At 54.9% G+C, this 20379-nt stretch overlaps 1 protein-coding gene across 2 annotated transcripts in view; it reads left to right on the top strand.

Annotated features, from left to right (window-relative positions):
• The window catches only part of galnt7 (UDP-N-acetyl-alpha-D-galactosamine: polypeptide N-acetylgalactosaminyltransferase 7), a 32886-nt gene extending 15711 nt beyond the window's left edge, over positions 1-17175 (top strand). The window contains exons 4-15 of one of the 2 annotated variants that reach the window (XM_030094293.1): positions 589-755; positions 840-970; positions 1133-1212; positions 5018-5200; positions 7712-7829; positions 8014-8136; positions 8577-8692; positions 9281-9383; positions 9465-9563; positions 13101-13226; positions 13566-13596; positions 15880-17175. In XM_030094293.1, the coding sequence (XP_029950153.1) occupies positions 589-755; positions 840-970; positions 1133-1212; positions 5018-5200; positions 7712-7829; positions 8014-8136; positions 8577-8692; positions 9281-9383; positions 9465-9563; positions 13101-13226; positions 13566-13596; positions 15880-15986 (1384 nt within the window). In that variant the 3' untranslated portion in view covers positions 15987-17175. Of the gene's footprint in view, positions 1-588; positions 756-839; positions 971-1132; positions 1213-5017; positions 5201-7711; positions 7830-8013; positions 8137-8576; positions 8693-9280; positions 9422-9464; positions 9564-13100; positions 13227-13565; positions 13597-15879 lie in introns of both variants that reach the window. The other variant, XM_030094294.1, reaches the window with a different exon arrangement.
• The last annotated feature ends 3204 nt before the right edge of the window (positions 17176-20379 follow it).

Here is a 20379-nt window from a genome sequence, read left to right on the forward strand (position 1 = left end):
TAGCTGTCCGGCATCTGGTCTGGTCTGGTCTGGGGGGTTGGGGGTTCTGTCCTCCTCAGATGGAAGGTGGTGTTACGGTGGGATTGGTTCCAGTCTGGGACGAGGACTTGGAGATTTTCCTCCTACTGTCAAGTTCTGCTGCCAGACTCTTTAGGACCAGGTTCTGAATCCAGGAAACAGTCTTTTGTGAGGCTGGTCTGACACTGTCTGCACAACATGTACTGGACTGTGGAGGACTTTCTGAAGGGTGCTGGACTGTGGAGGACTTTCTGAAGGGTGCTGGACTGTGGAGGACTTTCTGAAGGGTGCTGGACTGTGGAGGACTTTCTGAAGGGTACTGGACTGTGGAGGACTTTCTGAAGGGTGCTGGACTGTGGAGGACTTTCTGAAGGGGACCTGGGGAACTTGTCAGGTCAGTGATCTCTAAGAAAGAGATCGGGATCCACTGGGCTTGTGGTCGGCCTCGGTGGACTGGTGGTCTCATTCTGCAGTAGAAACCAGGCGGGGCGGTAGAAATGGTCTGGATGGGACTGGTGAGGAGGGCCAGTGGACCCCTGTCCCCCGGGTTGACCCGTCTCTGTCCTCCAGGTGTAAGTACTGGCATTACGACGACAGGCTGCTGACGTCCAGCGTGGTGATCGTCTTCCACAACGAGGGCTGGTCCACCCTGATGAGGACGGTCCACAGCGTCATCAAGAGGACGCCCCGGAGGTACCTGGCCGAGATCGTCATGATCGACGACTTCAGCAACAAGGGTGAGTCCCGCCGCGCTGCCGGGGACGGGGACGGGGACGCCGGCACAGTGGAGGACGACGGGTTCTGGTCCCTCCTGTCTGCAGAGCACCTGAAGGAGCGCCTGGAGACGTACGTCCAGCAGTGGAACGGTCTGGTCAAGGTCTTCCGGAACGACAAGAGGGAGGGACTGATCCAGGCCCGGAGCATCGGCGCCAAGAAGGCCACCAAAGGACAGGTAGGCCCGCCGCCGCCGAAACCCCGCCGTCCTGCGGCCGTCCTGCGGCCGGCCCTTTAGCCGTCCTGCGGCCGACCTGCAGCCGTCCTGCGGCCGACCTGCAGCTGACCTGCAGCCGACCTGCCGTCAGCATCCAAGTCTGTCTGTCTCTTCGTCCCCAAGGTGTTGATTTACCTGGACGCTCACTGTGAGGTCGGAGTCAACTGGTACCCCCCCCTGGTGGCCCCCATCTCCAGAGACAGGTAACACACTCCAGGTAACACACTCCAGGTGACACACTCCCCCCTGCTGAGGAGCTCTGAACAGGACCGGAGCTCTGGAGCTGCCTGTCTCCAGTCTCACCTGTCCTCTGTCCAGAGGACGGCGGCTGGGAGACGGTCGCCCTCTGGACCTGCTGGTTGCTGGTTCCATGCCTCGCTGTGTTCTGACGTTTGCTCAGAGGAACTTTTACTCCCCAGCCTGAAGCCTTTGGGCTCAGTGAGCGCAACACACACACACACACACACACACACACACACACACACACACACACACACACACACACACACACACACACACACACACACACACACACACACACCCTCATGTCTCACTCAAACAGCCTTTCTGAGATGTGTGTGTGGAGATACAGGTAGTGTGTTTATGTTGTTTTCTCCTTGCCTGACAGCAGAACCCTGACAGCAGAACCCTGACAGCAGAACCCTGACAGCAGAACCCTGACAGTAGAACCCTGACAGCTGAACCCTGACAGTAGAACCCTGACAGTAGAACCCTGACAGCTGAACCCTGACAGCTGAACCCTGACAGCTGAACCCTGACAGCAGAACCCTGACAGTAGAACCCTGACAGCTGAACCCTGACAACTGAACCCTGACAGCTGAACCCTGACAGTAGAACCCTGACAGCTGAACCCTGACAGCTGAACCCTGACAGCTGAACCCTGACAGTAGAACCCTGACAGCAGAACCCTGACAGTAGAACCCTGACAGTAGAACCCTGACAGTAGAACCCTGACAGTAGAACCCTGACAGCAGAACCCTGACAGCAGAACCCTGACAGTAGAACCCTGACAGTAGAACCCTGACAGCAGAACCCTGACAGTAGAACCCTGACAGTAGAACCCTGACAGCAGAACCCTGACAGCAGAACCCTGACAGTAGAACCCTGACAGCTGAACCCTGACAGCTGAACCCTGACAGCAGAACCCTGACAGCAGAACCCTGACAGCAGAACCCTGACAGCAGAACCCTGACAACTGAACCCTGACAGCAGAACCCTGACAGCAGAACCCTGACAGCAGAACCCTGACAGCAGAACCCTGACAGTAGAACCCTGACAGTAGAACCCTGACAGCAGAACCCTGACAGTAGAACCCTGACAGTAGAACCCTGACAGCAGAACCCTGACAGCAGAACATGCCAGACTGTCTTTTTCTACTACCTGGTGAACTGTGGTTCCTCTCTGACCGGACTGGACCGGACCAGACCAGACCAGGGTAGACTGGACCAGCGGTGAACTCCAGGAGGTCTGATCCTGCTCGTGCTTCCTGTGTAGACTCAGAGTCCCGGTCCAGGACGTACTTCCTGTTCTCTCCGGTTATCGGTGAAGAAGCTTCTGTTCCACTTCCTGCTCCGGCCGTTACGGCGGCCATGTCACTAGAGGAGAATAGAATCGACTATTTATCTGACCGCAGAAACATTTCCAGTCCCGGAGGCTCGGAGGACACGGGGAAGAATCAGAACGCCGCACTGGCCCGACTACAGGACGATGTCATGCTCCAGAGAGGTATTCTGGAACCCGGGGCGGTGCTGTCATGGAGGACTAGACTGTCGTTACACATCGGCGCCGCTAGAGGGAGCCAAAGTGCCGCTGAGCAGGAAGTGAATGGAGCTCACAGTGAATGAAGGTCTGGATCTGATGAAGAATGGAGGGACCAGTGAGCAAACAGAGGCGACGGTTTGATGCCAGCTGTAAACTGAGTCACAGCCTCGGATTCTGAGAAAGAGAATATAGTTTAATACTGCAGTAATATGTCTGGATCTTAAATCACATCAACTGTTCTCTCTGCTGTCAGTTTTCCCAGAATAACTGAACGATAAGAAGAAGCTTCATGAGGATCCTGACTGTCTGCAGCAGATTGTTATTTTCACTAAATGATATTGGAAAAATTGGGTCGTCCTATAATCAGTCGTCCTACAGTCCTGTAGTCATCCATCATGGATGTGAGCTTGGACAACATCCTCCTCTCACCCACGTCCTCCACAGAGTCCAGAGGACAGCCAGGACAGAGCTGGTCCTCCTGTCCAGAGGACAGAGCTGGTCCTCCTGACCAGAGGACGGCCCAGGACAGAGCTGGTCCTCCTGTCCAGAGGACAGGGCTGGTCCTCCTGTCCAGAGGACAGAGCTGGTCCTCCTGTCCAGAGGACAGAGCTGGTCCTCCTGTCCAGAGGACAGAGCTGGTCCTCCTGTCCAGAGGACAGAGCTGGTCCTCCTGACCAGAGGACGGCCCAGGACAGAGCTGGTCCTCCTGTCCAGAGGACAGGGCTGGTCCTCCTGTCCAGAGGACAGAGCTGGTCCTCCTGTCCAGAGGACAGAGCTGGTCCTCCTGTCCAGAGGACAGAGCTGGTCCTCCTGTCCAGAGGACAGAGCTGGTCCTCCTGTCCAGAGGACGGCCCAGGACAGAGCTGGTCCTCCTGTCCAGAGGACAGAGCTGGTCCTCCTGTCCAGAGGACAGAGCTGGTCCTCCTGTCCAGAGGACAGAGCTGGTCCTCCTGTCCAGAGGACGGCCCAGGACAGAGCTGGTCCTGACATCAATACATCAACCCTGCTGCTGCTTGGAAGGAGACATATCCTGTCCAGGAAGACTTTTTCAGAAAACGAAGACTGCAGGCGAATGTGGGGTTCTCTGCTGATAGTTGGAGACGACAGGAAGTACATTGAGGACTGGAGACGACAGGAAGTACGTTGAGGACGGAAGTCGACAGGAAGTACGTTGAGGACGGAAGTCGACAGGAAGTACGTTGAGGACGGAAGTCGACAGGAAGTACGTCGAGGACTGGAGACGACAGGAAGTACGTTGAGGACTGGAGACGACAGGAAGTACGTTGAGGACTGGAGACGACAGGAAGTACGTTGAGGACGGGAGACGACAGGAAGTACGTTGAGGACGGAAGTCGACAGGAAGTACGTTGAGGACTGGAGACGACAGGAAGTACGTTGAGGACGGAAGTCGACAGGAAGTACGTTGAGGACGGAAGTCGACAGGAAGTACGTTGAGGACGGAAGTCGACAGGAAGTACGTTGAGGACGGAAGTCGACAGGAAGTACGTCGTGGACTGGAGACGACAGGAAGTACGTTGAGGACTGGAGACGACAGGAAGTATGTTGAGGACTGGAGACGACAGGAAGTACGTTGAGGACTGGAGACGACAGGAAGTATGTTGAGGACTGGAGACGACAGGAAGTACGTTGAGGACGGAAGTCGACAGGAAGTACGTTGAGGACGGAAGTCGACAGGAAGTACGTTGAGGACGGAAGTCGACAGGAAGTACGTTGAGGACGGAAGTCGACAGGAAGTACGTCGAGGACTGGAGACGACAGGAAGTACGTTGAGGACTGGAGACGACAGGAAGTACGTTGAGGACGGAAGTCGACAGGAAGTACGTTGAGGACTGGAGACGACAGGAAGTACGTTGAGGACGGAAGTCGACAGGAAGTACGTTGAGGACGGAAGTCGACAGGAAGTACGTTGAGGACGGGAGACGACAGGAAGTACGTTGAGGACTGGAGACGACAGGAAGTACGTTGAGGACGGAAGTCGACAGGAAGTACGTTGAGGACGGGAGACGACAGGAAGTACGTTGAGGACTGGAGACGACAGGAAGTACGTTGAGGACGGAAGTCGACAGGAAGTACGTTGAGGACGGAAGTCGACAGGAAGTACTCACTGGCTCACTGTTGAAGAGTTTATCTGAGGAAGATGAGGCTGAAGCGGTGTGTGTGTGTTTATGTGTGTGTGTGTGTGTGTGTGTGTGTGTGTGTGTGTAGGACCGTATGCACCGTCCCTCTGATAGACTATATCGATGGTAATGAGTACAGTATGGAGCCCCAGCAGGGGGGCGACGAGGACGGCCTGGCCCGGGGGGCGTGGGACTGGAGCCTGCTGTGGAAGAGGGTTCCTCTGAGCCCCAGAGAGAAGGCCCAGAGAGAACACACCACCATGCCTTACCGGTACACACCAGCTCCCAGCATCCCCGGCATGTTCAAACTCATCCCTGTTCTCTCTGTCTCCACCCCCCCACCCCCCCACGTCTCTGTGCTTCCTGCTGGCACGGCTTCCTGTTTCCCCTCCATGTTTACCACCTTCACCCCCCCCCCCCCCCCCCCCCCACGTATCTGTGTACGTATGCATGTGTCTCCCCCCCCCCCCCCCCGTTAGAACGGTCTGTACGGTGCCCCTGATCGACTCCATCCACGGCCACAAGTTCACCATGGAGCCCCAGGGTGGAGGAGACGACAGCGGCTTTGCTAGAGGAGCGTGGGACTGGAGCATGCTCTGGAAGAGGGTCCCTCTGGGGGACAGGGAAAAAAAAACGCAGGCAGACTCTGACTGAGCCCTATAGGTACAGAAAACCCACACCCCCCTCCGACTAACCCGGGTCGGTTCCAAAACTGGGATGGTGGGATCTCAGACCAGAATCAGATTTAATCCCAACTCGATTCCATGATTCAAACAAATGATTGATTTGTGCAAGTGTGACCGAACCCAGTGAAGCTCCGCCGTGTCCCAGTGTGGGAGGAGCTCCTCGCTGCCCTGGCTAACGGCTGCTAACGGCTAGCTGCTGGCTGCTGGCTGCTAATGGCTAGCTACTGGCTGCTAACTTCTACCTACTGGATACGGACTGCCTGCCGTTAGCTACTGTCTGATAACAGCTAGGTACTAGCTACTGGCTGCTAACTACTGCCTACTGGCTGCTAGCTACTGGCTGCTAGCTATTGGCTACTGGCTGCTGGCTGATAACTACTGGGTACTGGATGCTAGCTACTGCCTACTTGAAGCTAGCTGCTGGCTGCTGGCTGCTAGCTATTGGCTACTGGCTGCTGGCTGATAACTACTGGGTACTGGCTGCTAGCTACTGCCTACTTGCTGCTAGCTACTGGCTGCTAGCTATTGGCTACTGGCTGCTGGCTGATAACTACTGGGTACTAGCTGCTAGCCGTTAGCTACTGGCTACTGGCTGCAAACGGCTAGCTACTGGCAGCTGGCTGCTAGCGGCTAGCTACTGGCTGCTGGCTGCTAATGGCTAGCTACTGGCTGCTGGCTGCTAATGGCTAGCTACTGGCTGCTGGCTGCTAATGGATAGCTACTGACTGCTAACTTCTAGCTACTGGATACGGACTGCCTGCCGTTAACTACTTTCTGATAACAGCTAGGTACTAGCTACTGGCTGCTAACTACTGCCTACTGGCTGCTAGCTACTGGCTGCTAGCTATTGGCTACTGGCTGCTGGCTGATAACTACTGGGTACTGGCTGCTCGCTGTTAGCTGTTACGGGCTGGCTCCTGGATGCTAGCAACTAGCTAATGGCTGCTGGCTACTGACTGCTAACTCCTGGCTGCTAGCAACTAGCTACTGGATGCTAGCTACTAGTTAATAGCTGCTAGCAACTGGCTGCTGGCTGCCAGCTGTTAACTGCTAGGTACTGGCTATTGGTTGCTGGCTGTTAACTGCTAGTTGTAAGTGGCTGGCTGCCACAGCTGACGGCCGCTAGCGGCTGTCTGCCGCTGGCTGCCACAGCTGCCCGCCGCTAGCGGCTGTCTGCCGCTGGCTGCCACAGCTGCCCGCCGCTGGCTGCCACAGCTGCCCGCCACTAGCGGCTGTCTGCCGCTGGCTGCCACAGCTGCCCGCCACTAGCGGCTGTCTGCCGCTGGCTGCTAGCGGCTGTCTGCCGCTGGCTGCTAGCGGCTGGCTGCTAGCGGCTGTCTGCCGCTGGCTGCTAGCGGCTGGCTGCCGCTGGCTGCTAGCGGCTGGCTGCTAGCGGCTGTCTGCCGCTGGCTGCTAGCTGCCAGCTGCCAGCAGCTCTGACAGCTTTGTCTGCTCTGGCTGCCATGGCTGTTATGGCTGTGGCCACCAGCTGCTACCTGCTACCTGCTAGCTGTTACCTGCTAGCTGACACTTGGCCGTCACACGTGCACAGCGCTGTCCTCTGCTCAGACCTGTCATCTTCCCTCTTCCGCTCCCGCTGAGGCCCGCCGGCTCTGCAGAGAGCTGCTGCTGGAACTGGATTCGAACCGGGCACCCTCACCCTCCAGACTTTACCCCAGTCACTCTCTCCTTTCATCACCTCTTCCTCCTTTCTTGGCTTTGCTTTCAGTCATCTGACCTTCTGTCTTCATTCTTCTTGTGTGAGTGTTTTGTGGTTTTCTCCAGACGAGTGTCTTCCTGTAATTCACTCGCTGCAGAATCATCGGTTCTTTACTGCGTCTGACACTTCTGATAAAATCCAAGTTTCATCTTGAAAAAAAATTCACAAAAATTGAACGTCAGATAAATCACGCTGTAGGAAGGACTCATGCAGTCATTGCTATTGTTTTTGCTATGAGTGAAGAATGGATGATTTAATGGTCAGATTTCTGATCCAGAGAAGTGAGCTTTGACTTTGTCAGATGAAACGTGCTCAGAGGTTCAGAACACACAGCGGCGTTCCTCTTTAACGCTGCGCCGCGTGTTTCTCCCGGCAGGTCTCCGGCCATGGCCGGGGGCCTCTTCGCCATCGAGAGAGACTTCTTCTTCGAGCTGGGCCTGTACGACCCCGGCCTGCAGATTTGGGGGGGAGAGAACTTCGAGATTTCCTACAAGGTGAGCGTGGACAGCTGTGGACCGACGGAGCAGCGCTTCACCTCACTGACCCCGCTTCTCTGTGTGTGTGTGTGTGTGTGTGTGTGTCTGTGTGTGTCTGTGTGTGTCTGTGTGTGTGTGTGTGTGTGTGTGTGTGTGTGTGTGTGTGGTGTGTGTGTGTGTGTGTGTGTGTGCGTGTGCGCAGATCTGGCAGTGTGGCGGCCAGCTGCTCTTTGTGCCTTGCTCGAGAGTCGGTCACATTTACAGACTTCATGGATGGCAGGGGAATCCTCCGCCGGCACACGTCGGCTCCTCGCCCACGCTGAAGGTGTGATGGAGACGGAGGGTGGAGGCTGAGACGGGGTGGAGGAGGGTGGAGGCTGAGACGGGGGGTTGAGGCTGAGACGGGGTGGAGGCTGAGACTGGGTGGAGGAGGGTGGAGGCTGAGACGGGGGGTGGAGGCTGAGACTGGGTGGAGGCTGAGACTGGGTGGAGGAGGGTGGAGGCTGAGACGGGGGGTGGAGGCTGAGACTGGGTGGAGGTTGAGACTGGGTGGAGGAGGGTGGAGGCTGAGACTGGGTGGAGGAGGGTGGAGGTTGAGACGGGGGTGGAGGCTGAGACTGGGTGGAGGAGGGTGGAGGCTGAGACTGGGTGGAGGAGGGTGGAGGCTGAGACGGGGTGGAGGAGGGTGGAGGCTGAGATGGGGTTGAGGGTGGGTGGAGGCTGAGACGGGGTGGAGGAGGCTCCGTCACGCCTGTGTGTTTGCAGAACTACGTCCGGGTGGTGGAGGTGTGGTGGGACGAGTATAAGGACTACTTCTACGCCAGCCGCCCGGAGACTCTCACTCTGGCCTACGGAGACATCGGCGCTCTCAAACGCTTCAGGTACCGAACCGGACCGGACCACCCGGACCCGACCGGGGGGCCAGCGGCGCCCCCCTCTGGGCCGTATGGCTCATCTGTGTTATGACTAGCAGAAGTGACCAGTTGGGTCAGACCAGGATAAGACTGGTTAGTTTTACCCTCGTTATGGTGAGACAGCTTGGTTATCCTGGTTATGGTCAGGCGGGTTGGTCATCCTGGTTATGGTCAGGCGGGTTGGTCATCCTGGTTATGGTCAGGCGGGTTGGTGGTCCTGGTTATGGTCAGGCGGGTTGGTGATCCTGGTTATGGTCAGGCGGGTTGGTGGTCCTGGTCTCTCTGGATGACTTGTTGAGTTCAGCTCCAGCTGTTTCCTCTCTGGGCGCTCCGGGATGATTCACAGTAATTTACATTGAAAGACATTGTCTCAGTGAATGTCCTCCAGAAGACATTGTCTCAGTGAATGTCCTCCAGAAGACATTGTCTCAGTGAATGTCCTCCAGAAGACATTGTCTCAGTGAATGTCCTCCAGAAGACATTGTCTCAGTGAATGTCCATCATGAGGACTGATTGATTCTCCACGTTAACGTAAACATGGCCGCTTCCTTCCAGAGAGGAGCATCGCTGCAAGAGCTTCAAGTGGTTCATGGAGGAAATCGCCTACGACATACCACTGCACTACCCCCTCCCCCCCAAGAACGTAGAGTGGGGAGAGGTAGGAACACACACACACACTCTCACAGTCTCTCACTCCCCCCCGGTCTGGGCTGACGGCCTTCTGCTCTCTGCTCTGCAGATTCGAGGCTTGGAGACGTTTTACTGCATCGACAGTATGGGACACACTAATGGAGGCAATGTGGAGACAGGACCCTGCCACCGGATGGGAGGGAACCAGGTGACCACACACACACACACACACACACACAGCTGGTGTGAATATTCCAGTCTTTGCTGATTCAAATACCTTTGTTTAGTCTTTACAGGGAAATTCAATGGGTTTAGTAAAGTTTAACACATTATATACACACACACCCCCCCCCCCCCCCATCTTACAGAACATCTAGAACAACACCAGGTGCAAGAACCGAAGTTCCCATATAGTTAATGAAACTCAGGCTGTAGCAGCTCTGCGGTGTGCTGAATGGCAGCAGGTCAAAACAATACCAAAGAAATAAAATCAGAAAATCAAAGGAAAACGTGAAATCTTCAAATCTACAGAATAAAATATGAAGATGAAATCAAGTGGGTCTGGCAACTTGAGATGATGAGCATCAATCTGAAGGTAGTTTGTTTAGACTTGAAGTCATCTGAGAAGCGCTGCCATTTATGGACCGATGTGGAGGAAAGACCTTTCAGAGGGAACGTTACCTTTTCCAGTTTAAGAAAGAACGTGGGCCCTGAGCCAGAGGGACGTGGACGGCGGTTTGGGAGCTTTAGTGGAAGTAGAGACAGAGAGCCCGGGTGGTGCCCAGAGGACCCACGCCCGTGTCTTTCCTCAGAACCTTTGACACGGCGGTGGAGTTCTGTCACCTGGAGCAGAGCTGTGTGAGGCTGGGACTCCAGGCAGAGGCGTGGTTCTGTTCCACATGTCTGCAGCGCTGGGACAGCTCTGAGAGAGTGGGGTCTGTGCAGCAGGGCGTGCTGGACCGCGTGCTGGACCGCGTGCTGGACCGCATGCTGGACCGCGTGCTGGACCGCGTGCTGGACCGCATGCAGGACCGCGTGCTGGACCGCATGCTGGACCGCATGCTCAGGACAGCTTCACCCCACAACTCATCCACAGCATCCAGACCCAGCTCACCGGAGCAGCAGCCCAAAGCGCAGGAGCTGTGAATAACTGAGATGTCACAAGTTCTTCATTCAGTCGTAAAGGTTGAAGATCGTCCCGTGGTTTGGTAGCAGGAAGTGAAGGGAAGCTCGGAAACAAAGCAGAAGCACAATGTCGGACTTACATGGCAATTTTCCGCCGATTTAATTTCAAATTGGATCATTTATGTGAATCGTCTAGATCCGGTGAGAACATTTTAGAGGGGGTTAGGGGGGGTTGTCGCTGATGTTAATGTCGTTAACATCTCGCGAGAGTGAGGCGTGAGTTTCTTATCTACGCGGCGGCTCCCTGACACGCAGCAGCCGCCGGCGGCCACCTCGCGGAGCTGTGCGGAGCGAGCCTCCGGCGACGCTCCGCCGAAAGCCTGCCGCCACCACCTGATGAAGCAGCGCCGCCCGCACGCCGCTCCCTCAAGGCTAAATCAAGGCTAAATTCCACAGGATGCGTGTCCGGTCCGTGTCCGCTCCGCCGCGGCAGCGGAGCCGATACGTTTCCGTTCAAAGCGATGCGCGTTCTCCCGCTGCCTGCGGCACGGCTGCTCTCTGCTCCGCCGGCCTCCGGCACACGGCGGAGATACCAGAGCTTCTATTTTTGCCGGATGCCAAACCGCGGCGCAGCAATTCAGCACACAGAATATCATGCGGGAGAGGAAGTCGAGCACAAACACAAAATAAAATATCCGGAGATGTTTCAAAATAAAATAAACCCTCTCAACAAGGGAAAAGCGCTGCACCTGGAAAACGTCATCAGGGCGGAGACAGACCTGCTGTCAACGCTTCAGTCTCACCCCGCTTCACCCTGAGGAGGAGCGGTTGATTGTGGAGGTGCAACATCAAAAAATACTTTATGACCCGTCACGTTTTTTATAAGGACAACCAAAGAAAGGATGAGGCGTGACAAAAAGTTGCAGAAGTTGTTGGTGTGGATGGTAAATAAATATGTTCATATAAAGAAAAACAAGTTGAAAAGTAATATAACTTGCATTTAATGATACAGAAAACCATCAGACCATCATTTTGTCAATTGTTCCAATGATATTGTTAACTAAATTTGAGTTAATTACAGTCGAGTAATACTTTTCATGTTACGTCATGTCATTTCTGTCTAGCGGCTGAGGCTAGCAGCCCGAAATATAGCGGCAGCCCCCCCCCCCCCCCCCCCGTTCAGCTGAAATCAGAATTTCTTGTTGCCATGTATGGACTTGAAATGAGGAAACAGCGGGGAGGCGAGTAAAGACGAGCCTGACCTCCGATCTGAACTTAGCTAGAATGTTAATTCACACCGCAGTAATCCTGGGGCCTGGAGTCCATGTATGAATCTGTTGATGTGACGTGACCAATAATCAAACAAAACATGGGCAATGCCAGACCGCCACTAAATTTCGGGTCTTGTAGAAGTGAGCACCACTCTTTGGGAGTCTTACCACTCCACAGACGGGCAGGAACGATTTGGCCAAGAGATTTAAATAAAAAACTGTGTGTAAAAACAAAGAAGTACACTGAAACAGGACAATAAACATTGGCAACACAGACGCTGCCTGGCAGTGGGCGTGGTCAGGAGTTCCACCTCTGCAGCTCTGCCTTCGCCCGACGGACCAGTGGGGAAACATGAGCGGCATAAAGAGGTGGTAGAGGGCGAGTCACAGTAATCCCCCAATATCTAAACCCCGACAGGCAAAATCTATACGGAAGATCAGATTGAGTGGAAAAGCTGAGGTAATGGGGGAGCGCTGTCTTTTTTCAGAGGATTCACTTTACAACCGCAGAAGGAGCCAAATGTCTTTAACGAGGAAAGCATTGATGTAACGCTACTCAGTGGATCCGTCACACACAAGAGCAGGTCGTCTGCGTAAAGTCGCACTTTGAGTTGGAATGCCTTCTCAGCATCGGTTTAAATCACAACTTCAGGAGCAAAGAGTTTCTACAAAAAAATTAGATTCAAACAAGTTTGAATATTGTCAAAAGCTGGCGTCCGTCGATGGAACCATTCTGTCCTTCTGATACGATGGTAGGGCGAGTCGTTCGGAGACGAGTCGCGAGCTTTGGCTTAAAGTTTAACATCGAGCAGGTCTGTAGGCGGAGCAGGGTTCAGGGTCCCTGCCGTTTCCTAGAGGAGGGGTGCTAGACGCCTGGCCTCGATCGGGACGCTGAACCATGATCGAGGGACTCAGACGTTAGGAGACGCGATGCGTTTTTTTTTTTAAGAATCGAACCGGTAATCCCCCGGGGCCCGGGGCCTTGGTCGCATCTCACATGTCACATTTGTGAAAAATCTTCATGACGACGAGCAAAAAAAAAAAAGCTACAACGAAGCAGCGGCTAGGCGAGGACCCCCTGCTGTCAGCAGCGTCCAGACTCCAGCTGGAGACTGGTCCCATGGACAGAGGGACAAACGTCCTCTGAGGGTGCTGTGCATCAAAAATCTCTGTAATGTGAAAGTTTTCAATCAGACGGAAAAATACCCATGTAAACTGAGCCTGTGTGTGTGTGTGTGTGTGTGTGTGTGTGTGTGTGTGTGTGTGTGTGTGTGTGTGTGTGTGTGTGTGTCTGTGTGTCTGTGTGTCTGTGTGTGTGTGTGTGTGTGTGTGTGTGTGTGTGTGTGTAGCTGTTCCGTATCAACGAGGCCAACCAGCTGATGCAGTACGACCAGTGTCTGACCAGAGTGGCGGACAACTCGGTCATCATCACACACTGCGAGCACAAGCAGCACAACGAGTGGAAGTACTTCAAGGTCAGACACACACACACACACACACACACACACACACACACACACACACACACACACACACACACACACACACACACACACACACACACACACACTCCCGTCCACTGGACTGTAGAACTGTTGAGTGTTTAGAGTCCGGTCCATTAGAAACAAAGGCCTCAGATGAATTTCAAAATAAAATACACAATGAAAGCATGAGAACAAAGAAGAGATGACGGAGGAGGAGAAGAGCTGACGGAGGAGGAGAAGAGCTGACGGAGGAGGAGAAGAGCTGACGGAGGAAGTGGTTCACAGGTTGAACTGATGGAGGTTCTAACAGCCGTTTCTCTCTCTCTGCAGGACCTCCATCGCTTCACCCACATCCCAACAGGTAAACACTCTAACAGCAGCTCCACCTCTCACTCCTCCTCCACCTCTCGCTCCTCCTACTCTCACTCCTCCTCCACCTCTCACTCCATCTCCACCTCTCACTCCTCCACCTCTCACTCCTCCTACTCTCACTCCTCCTCCACCTCTCACTCCATCTCCACCTCTCACTCCTCCACCTCTCGCTCCACATCCACCTCTCACTCATCCTCTACCTCTCACTCCACCTCTCACTCCTCTACCTCTCACTCCACCTCTCACTCCACCTCTCACTCCTCTACCTCTTACTCCATCTCCACCTCTCACTCCACCTCTCACTCCTCTACCTCTCACTCCACCTCTCACTCCATCTCTACCTCTCACTCCTCCTCCACCTCTCACTCCACCTCTCACTCCTCCTCTACCTCTCACTCCATCTCCACCTCTCACTCCTCTACCTCTCACTCCACCTCTCACTCCTCTACCTCTTACTCCATCTCCACCTCTTACTCCATCTCCACCTCTCACTCCTCCTCTACCTCTCACTCCATCTCCACCTCTCACTCCTCTACCTCTCACTCCACCTCTCACTCCATCTCCACCTCTCACTCCACCTCTCACTCCTCTACCTCTTACTCCATCTCCACCTCTTACTCCATCTCCACCTCTCACTCCTCCTCTACCTCTCACTCCATCTCCACCTCTCACTCCACCTCTCACTCCTCTACCTCTTACTCCATCTCCACCTCTCACTCCATCTCCACCTCTCACTCCTCTACCTCTCACTCCTCCTCTACCTCTCACTCCATCTCCACCTCTCACTCCTCTACCTCTCACTCCACCTCTCACTCCATCTCCACCTCTCACTCCTCTACCTCTCACTCCTCCTCTACCTCTCACTCCATCTCCACCTCTCACTCCTCTACCTCTCACTCCACCTCTCACTCCTCTACCTCTTACTCCATCTCCACCTCTCACTCCTCTACCTCTCACTCCATCTCTACCTCTCACTCCATCTCCACCTCTCACTCCTCTACCTCTCACTCCACCTCTCACTCCTCCTCTACCTCTCACTCCATCTCCACCTCTCACTCCTCCTCTACCTCTCACTCCATCTCCACCTCTCACTCCTCCTCTACCTCTCACTCCATCTCCACCTCTCACTCCTCTACCTCTCACTCCACCTCTCACTCCTCTACCTCTCACTCCACCTCTCACTCCATCTCCACCTCTCACTCCTCTACCTCTCCTCCACCTCTCACTCCTCTACCTCTTACTCCATCTCCACCTCTCACTCCATCTCCACCTCTCACTCCTCTACCTCTCACTCCACCTCTCACTCCATCTCTACCTCTCACTCCTTCTCTACCTCTCACTCCATCTCCACCTCTCACTCCACCTCTCACTCCTCCTCTACCTCTCACTCCATCTCCACCTCTCACTCCTCTACCTCTCACTCCATCTCCACCTCTCACTCCTCTACCTCTCACTCCACCTCTCACTCCTCCTCTACCTCTCACTCCATCTCCACCTCTCACTCCTCTACCTCTCACTCCACCTCTCACTCCTCCTCTACCTCTCACTCCATCTCCACCTCTCACTCCTCTACCTCTCACCTCTCACTCCTCCTCTACCTCTCACTCCTCTCCACCTCTCACTCCTCTACCTCTCACTCCATCTCCACCTCTCACTCCTCCTCTACCTCTCACTCCATCTCCACCTCTCACTCCTCCTCTACCTCTCACTCCATCTCCACCTCTCACTCCTCTACCTCTCACTCCACCTCTCACTCCTCTACCTCTCACTCCATCTCCACCTCTCACTCCTCCTCTACCTCTCACTCCATCTCCACCTCTCACTCCTCCTCTACCTCTCACTCCATCTCCACCTCTCACTCCTCTACCTCTCACTCCACCTCTCACTCCTCTACCTCTTACTCCATCTCCACCTCTCACTCCATCTCCACCTCTCACTCCTCTACCTCTCACTCCACCTCTCACTCCATCTCCACCTCTCACTCCTCTACCTCTCACTCCACCTCTCACTCCTCTACCTCTCACTCCACCTCCACCTCTCACTCCTCCTCTACCTCTCACTCCATCTCCACCTCTCACTCCTCTACCTCTCACTCCAACTCTCACTCCTCTACCTCTTACTCCATCTCCACCCCTCGCTCCACCTCTCGCTCCACCTCGGTGGTGCTGTGCTGCCTTGCCCCGGGGCCCCGGTGACGCGGCGGCGTTGTGCTCTGCTGTGCTGCCTTGCCCCGGGGCCCCGGTGACGCGGCGGCGTTGTGCTCTGTCCTCAGGGAAGTGCCTGGACCGCTCCGACCTGCTGCACAAGGTGTTCGTGTCGGAGTGCGACGGCAGCCGGAGCAGCCAGCGCTGGGAGATGAACAACATCATGGCCGTGTGAGGGGGCGGGGCCGTCACACCCAGACTCCGCCTCCTCTGCCCGGCAGCCAATCGGCCGGCAGCTGATTCTCTCGCCTACCAAAGTGCCCATTTGATTGGTGGAGGATCCGACCGCAGCATGAAGGCTGCTGGAGGGATTCCAGAGGATTCCAGAGGATTCCGGAGGATTCCAGAGGATTCCAGAGGATTCCAGAGGATTCCAGAGGATTCCAGGGTTCAGGCTGAAAACCAGCGGGTGGAGTCGGAGCTCCTCCTCTTCCTCCTCCTCTTCCTCCTCCTCTTCCTCCTCCTCCACCCTGGTTCTCTGATCAACGCTCAACCAATCAATAACCAATCAGTAATCATGTCGTTCTGGACGTTCCAGATGTTCTGATCTTTTTGAAACGGTGTGAAAAACAAACGTCAGCGGCTGAACGGAGAGAGAGAGAGGGAGAGAGAGAGCTGAAGAAAGGCTCCTCCTCCTCTGCTGTTCTTCCTCTCCACTTCCTGCTTTCTGGACTTCTGTGGAGCTCTGTGCTCTTCCTGTCCTCTTCCTGTCCTCTTCCTGTCCTTTCATTTAAAATGGACAAACTCCGTGGCTGTAGTTCCGGTTCCCGCCACCAGGCAGCGTCCCGTCGTCTCTGACGCTGTCAGGAGGAGCATGGCTCTGCTCCGTCAGGGTGGAGGAAGGGTGGAGGACACTGGACGGTGGACGGTTGGACAGCTCATGGAGAAGAAACACTCCTTCCTTCTCTCTCTCTCTCTCTCTCTCTCTCTCTCTCTCTCTCTCTCTCTCTCTCTCTCTCTCTCTCTCTCTGGATTCTGGAGGAATCCGGTAGTCGACCACTTTCTGTGAGGAGCCTGGACTTCAGGGGCGGGGTTCCTGGGGTTCTGGACTTCAGGGGTGGGGTTCTTGGGGTTCCTGGTCTTCAGGGACAGGGTTCTTGGGGTTCTTGGGGTTCCTGGTCTTCAGGGACCGGGTTCTTGGGGTTCCTGGACTGCCAGGCCGACGTGGGGCGGGTGTTTTCCAGGGAAGCGGGTTTTCGCGGTGATGCTGATCATGGATGGATGTTTTGTACGATGTAAATAATTTGTACGGTGACGGCGCCGCCGGCGGAGGAGCGGATGTAAATATCTAACTTATGGCAGAGTCTAATGATGTGGGCCGGACCGGGGGCGGACCAGACCAATAAAGACCCACTTTTACTACCGTCCCCGTCTGCCGTGTCCTTCACTCTGAGGAGACGCCCGAAGCTCCGGGGCCGAGTCCCGAACTACGTCCTGAAGGTCCGGGGCCGAGTCCAGAGCCGAGTCCTGCTCCGTGGCGGTGCAGCTCAGAGGGGACGGGACTTGGACCAGGTCCAGTCCATCTCGGTCGAGCCGTTTCCTCAGTCAGGTTGACGGATCTGGTGAACCTGAGTTCTTCTGATCCGCCAGCGCAGCAGCCGCAGCATGATGCTGCCTCCGCCGTGCCTCAGCGGTGGGCTCCGCCCCCTCCGTGAGTTTCGGGTGACGTGTTCTCAGGACCGCGGGATTCAAACCCTCAGCTCTGCTGGTTCGGACCCGTTTTGGATCTGAACTGAGAATCTGACGCTGAATACTGACCTGAGCCTGACTGGCCGGGTTTTCCGTGGCCCCGGTAACGGGCCTGGAGGTGAGGGCGGGCTGTAAAGGTTCATAAACTCAGAGATCCGCTTCACTGGGACCGGATTGTATTTCAGAGCGGATCTACACCAGGCGGTCTACACCGGTCCAGAACCCGATGCGGTCCCTGACGGCGGGTCGGATGACGCGAGGGAGTCTTGTTCTGCGCTGCGCTCCCCGGTACGTGGCGGCGTGATGAACGGTTAACTCGACTGTTGCCAGACCGAAGAACGCCTGGAACCTGGACCGCCGCGTGGTCCCGGCCTCCACCGTCTTCAGGACCACCTTCAGCAGCTTTAGGGTCCACTGAGGGGCCGCAGGCCACACTTTGGAGATCACTGTTGATACGAATCAAACTCAGGCGTCTTGTCTTGACGACTCCGTGTGGCAGTGTGGGGATTCTCTCTCTCTCTCTCCCCCCTCTCTCTCTCTCTCTCCTCTCTCCCTCTCTCTCTCTCCTCTCTCTCTCCCTCTCCTCCCTCTCTCTCTCTCTACTCCCTCTCTCCCTCCTCTCCCTCTCCTCCTCTCTCTCTCTCTCCTCCTCCCTCTCTCTCTCTCCCTCTCTCTCTCTCCCTCCCTCTCTCGCCCGGTGCATGCAGTGGAGCTGACAGGAAGCAGCTGGGAGGCTGTTTCGGCTGAAGTGGACGATCTGGAGGGAAATGATTCAGATCTGATAAAGAGAACGCTGAACTCGGGGAGCTTGTGGCGGAGGCGGATCGCTGCGAACGCCGACGGAACCCGGACTCTGGCCTCAAGGAACCAGAAGGAGAAAACCTCCGGGGAGAAGACGAAGAGCTCCTGCGGAACGTCTTCCCCGGCGGGGAACGTTCAGGACGGGGTCGACTCTCCGTGGCGTGGGAAGGAAGGAACATGGCTGCAGCCGCCAGGCCGTCGTGTGAGGAGGCGCCACCGGGACCAGGACTGGAATTCAACCCAGGACTCTCCGGTCTGCACAGAGCGAGGAGTCCGCCTCGTCCAAGACTTCACAGAGGAAGACCGACCGGCGCCTGAATCCAGAGCCGCACGACCCCAGCCTGGAGGGGCTTTCAGTCAGACAGCTCCTGGTCCAGCTCCTGGTCCAGCTCCTGGTCCAGCTCCTGGTCCAGCACCTGGTCCAGCACCTGGTCCAGCACCTGGTCCAGCTCCTGGTCCATCTCCTGGTCCAGCTCCTGGTCCAGCACCTGGTCCAGCTCCTGGTCCAGCTCCTGGTCCAGCACCTGGTCCAGCTCCTGGTCCAGCTCCTGGTCCAGCACCTGGTCCAGCTCCTGGTCCAGCTCCTGGTCCAGCACCTGGTCCAGCTCCTGGTCCAGCACCTGGTCCAGCTCCTGGTCCAGCACCTGGTCCAGCTCCTGGTCCAGCTCCTGGTCCAGCACCTGGTCCAGCTCCTGGTCCAGCTCCTGGTCCAGCTCCTGGTCCAGCTCCTGGTCCAGCACTGTCACATGGTACACGTATGGTTAAGATGCACTGTAGAGTTCAGTACAAAGCGAGGCAGTGTTCAGTCCTGCAGACGGCTCTCCGTCCTCAGTGCTCCAGGTCCTGCCTGACAAAGAAGCTTTTCTACATCATTGGTTCTTTTTCTTATTTTATGTGTGTGTGTGTGTGTGTGTGTGTGTGTGTGTGTGTGTGTGTGTGTGTGTGTGTGTGTGTGTGAGAGAGAGAGAGAGAGAGAGAGAGACAGAGAGAGAGAGATTAAGAATGTCAATTAAAACTGTTAGGATCAGTGTCAGAGGTCTGACAGTGTAAAGACAAAGTCTTTGTTTCTGTACAACACAACACGACTTCAGAGACTCGGATGAAACGTTGTGAACCAGGCAATGGGAGACGAAACACTGTTTTCTCAAGATCAGCAGGTGAAGCAATTCTGTTCAACAACTCTCAAGAGAAAATACTCTCCACTGAAACCAGTAACGAGGCCTCTGGATCACAGCAGTGCTTCAGACGGAGGATTCAGTAATAAATATCTGTACATAACATAACAATCTTCTTGTTGAGATAAAGAAGCCTGCTTCAGCTCAGAACTACAGATATTACAGATGAAATCATCTTAGGAGGAGACTGGAACGTGGTCAAAGATGACTGGACAGACAGGCTTCCCAGCAAATATGATGCTGCACATTCAAATAACATCTGAAATGAGTTTCGTGACTTTCTGACCCTCGCTGACCCGTGGCTGACCTTGCCGGCAAGCTGAGTTCTCGCGGTATTTGTTCGTACTGCTCATGTCGGTCTGGCTTCTGCCAGGTGAACCCGTGGCGGCACAATAACCCCAATAAGAACTGTGCTCTGTTCAGATCAGACGCTCGTCTCAATCCAGACCTGATTATTGGCTCTTCGCTAACAGTGTGACGTCCCGTATTCCAGATGGCGTGATAACCGCAGCGCCCCCTACAGGCCACTGGTGGAGACGCCTCTCACATACATCTAATAGAAGGTTCCTGGAAATTCAATTCTCACTTAATATTAAATGAGGAATGTTGTAAAGGAGTAGAAGCTCTCATGAACAACTATATTCAAGACAAATCCTTTAAAACATTCACCCCAAAACGGGAATTTTTCAAATATAAAATCCGTCAATATTCCATCTCATTTAGTAAAGAAGCTAAAAGGAGAAATTCAGTGGAAGAACCAAACATCATAAAGGACAAACTTAAAATGACCACATGTCCTCTGATACCAGAAGAGGACCAAATCAATCTTTCACACCCGCAAGAAAAGTTCGACAAAATCTGTGAAAGGAAAGCTGCAGGAGCAAAATGGATGGAAGAACGTGA

The sequence above is a fragment of the Salarias fasciatus genome, chromosome 6, assembly GCF_902148845.1.
Source record: "Salarias fasciatus chromosome 6, fSalaFa1.1, whole genome shotgun sequence".
In the NCBI taxonomy this organism is placed as follows: domain Eukaryota; kingdom Metazoa; phylum Chordata; class Actinopteri; order Blenniiformes; family Blenniidae; genus Salarias; species Salarias fasciatus.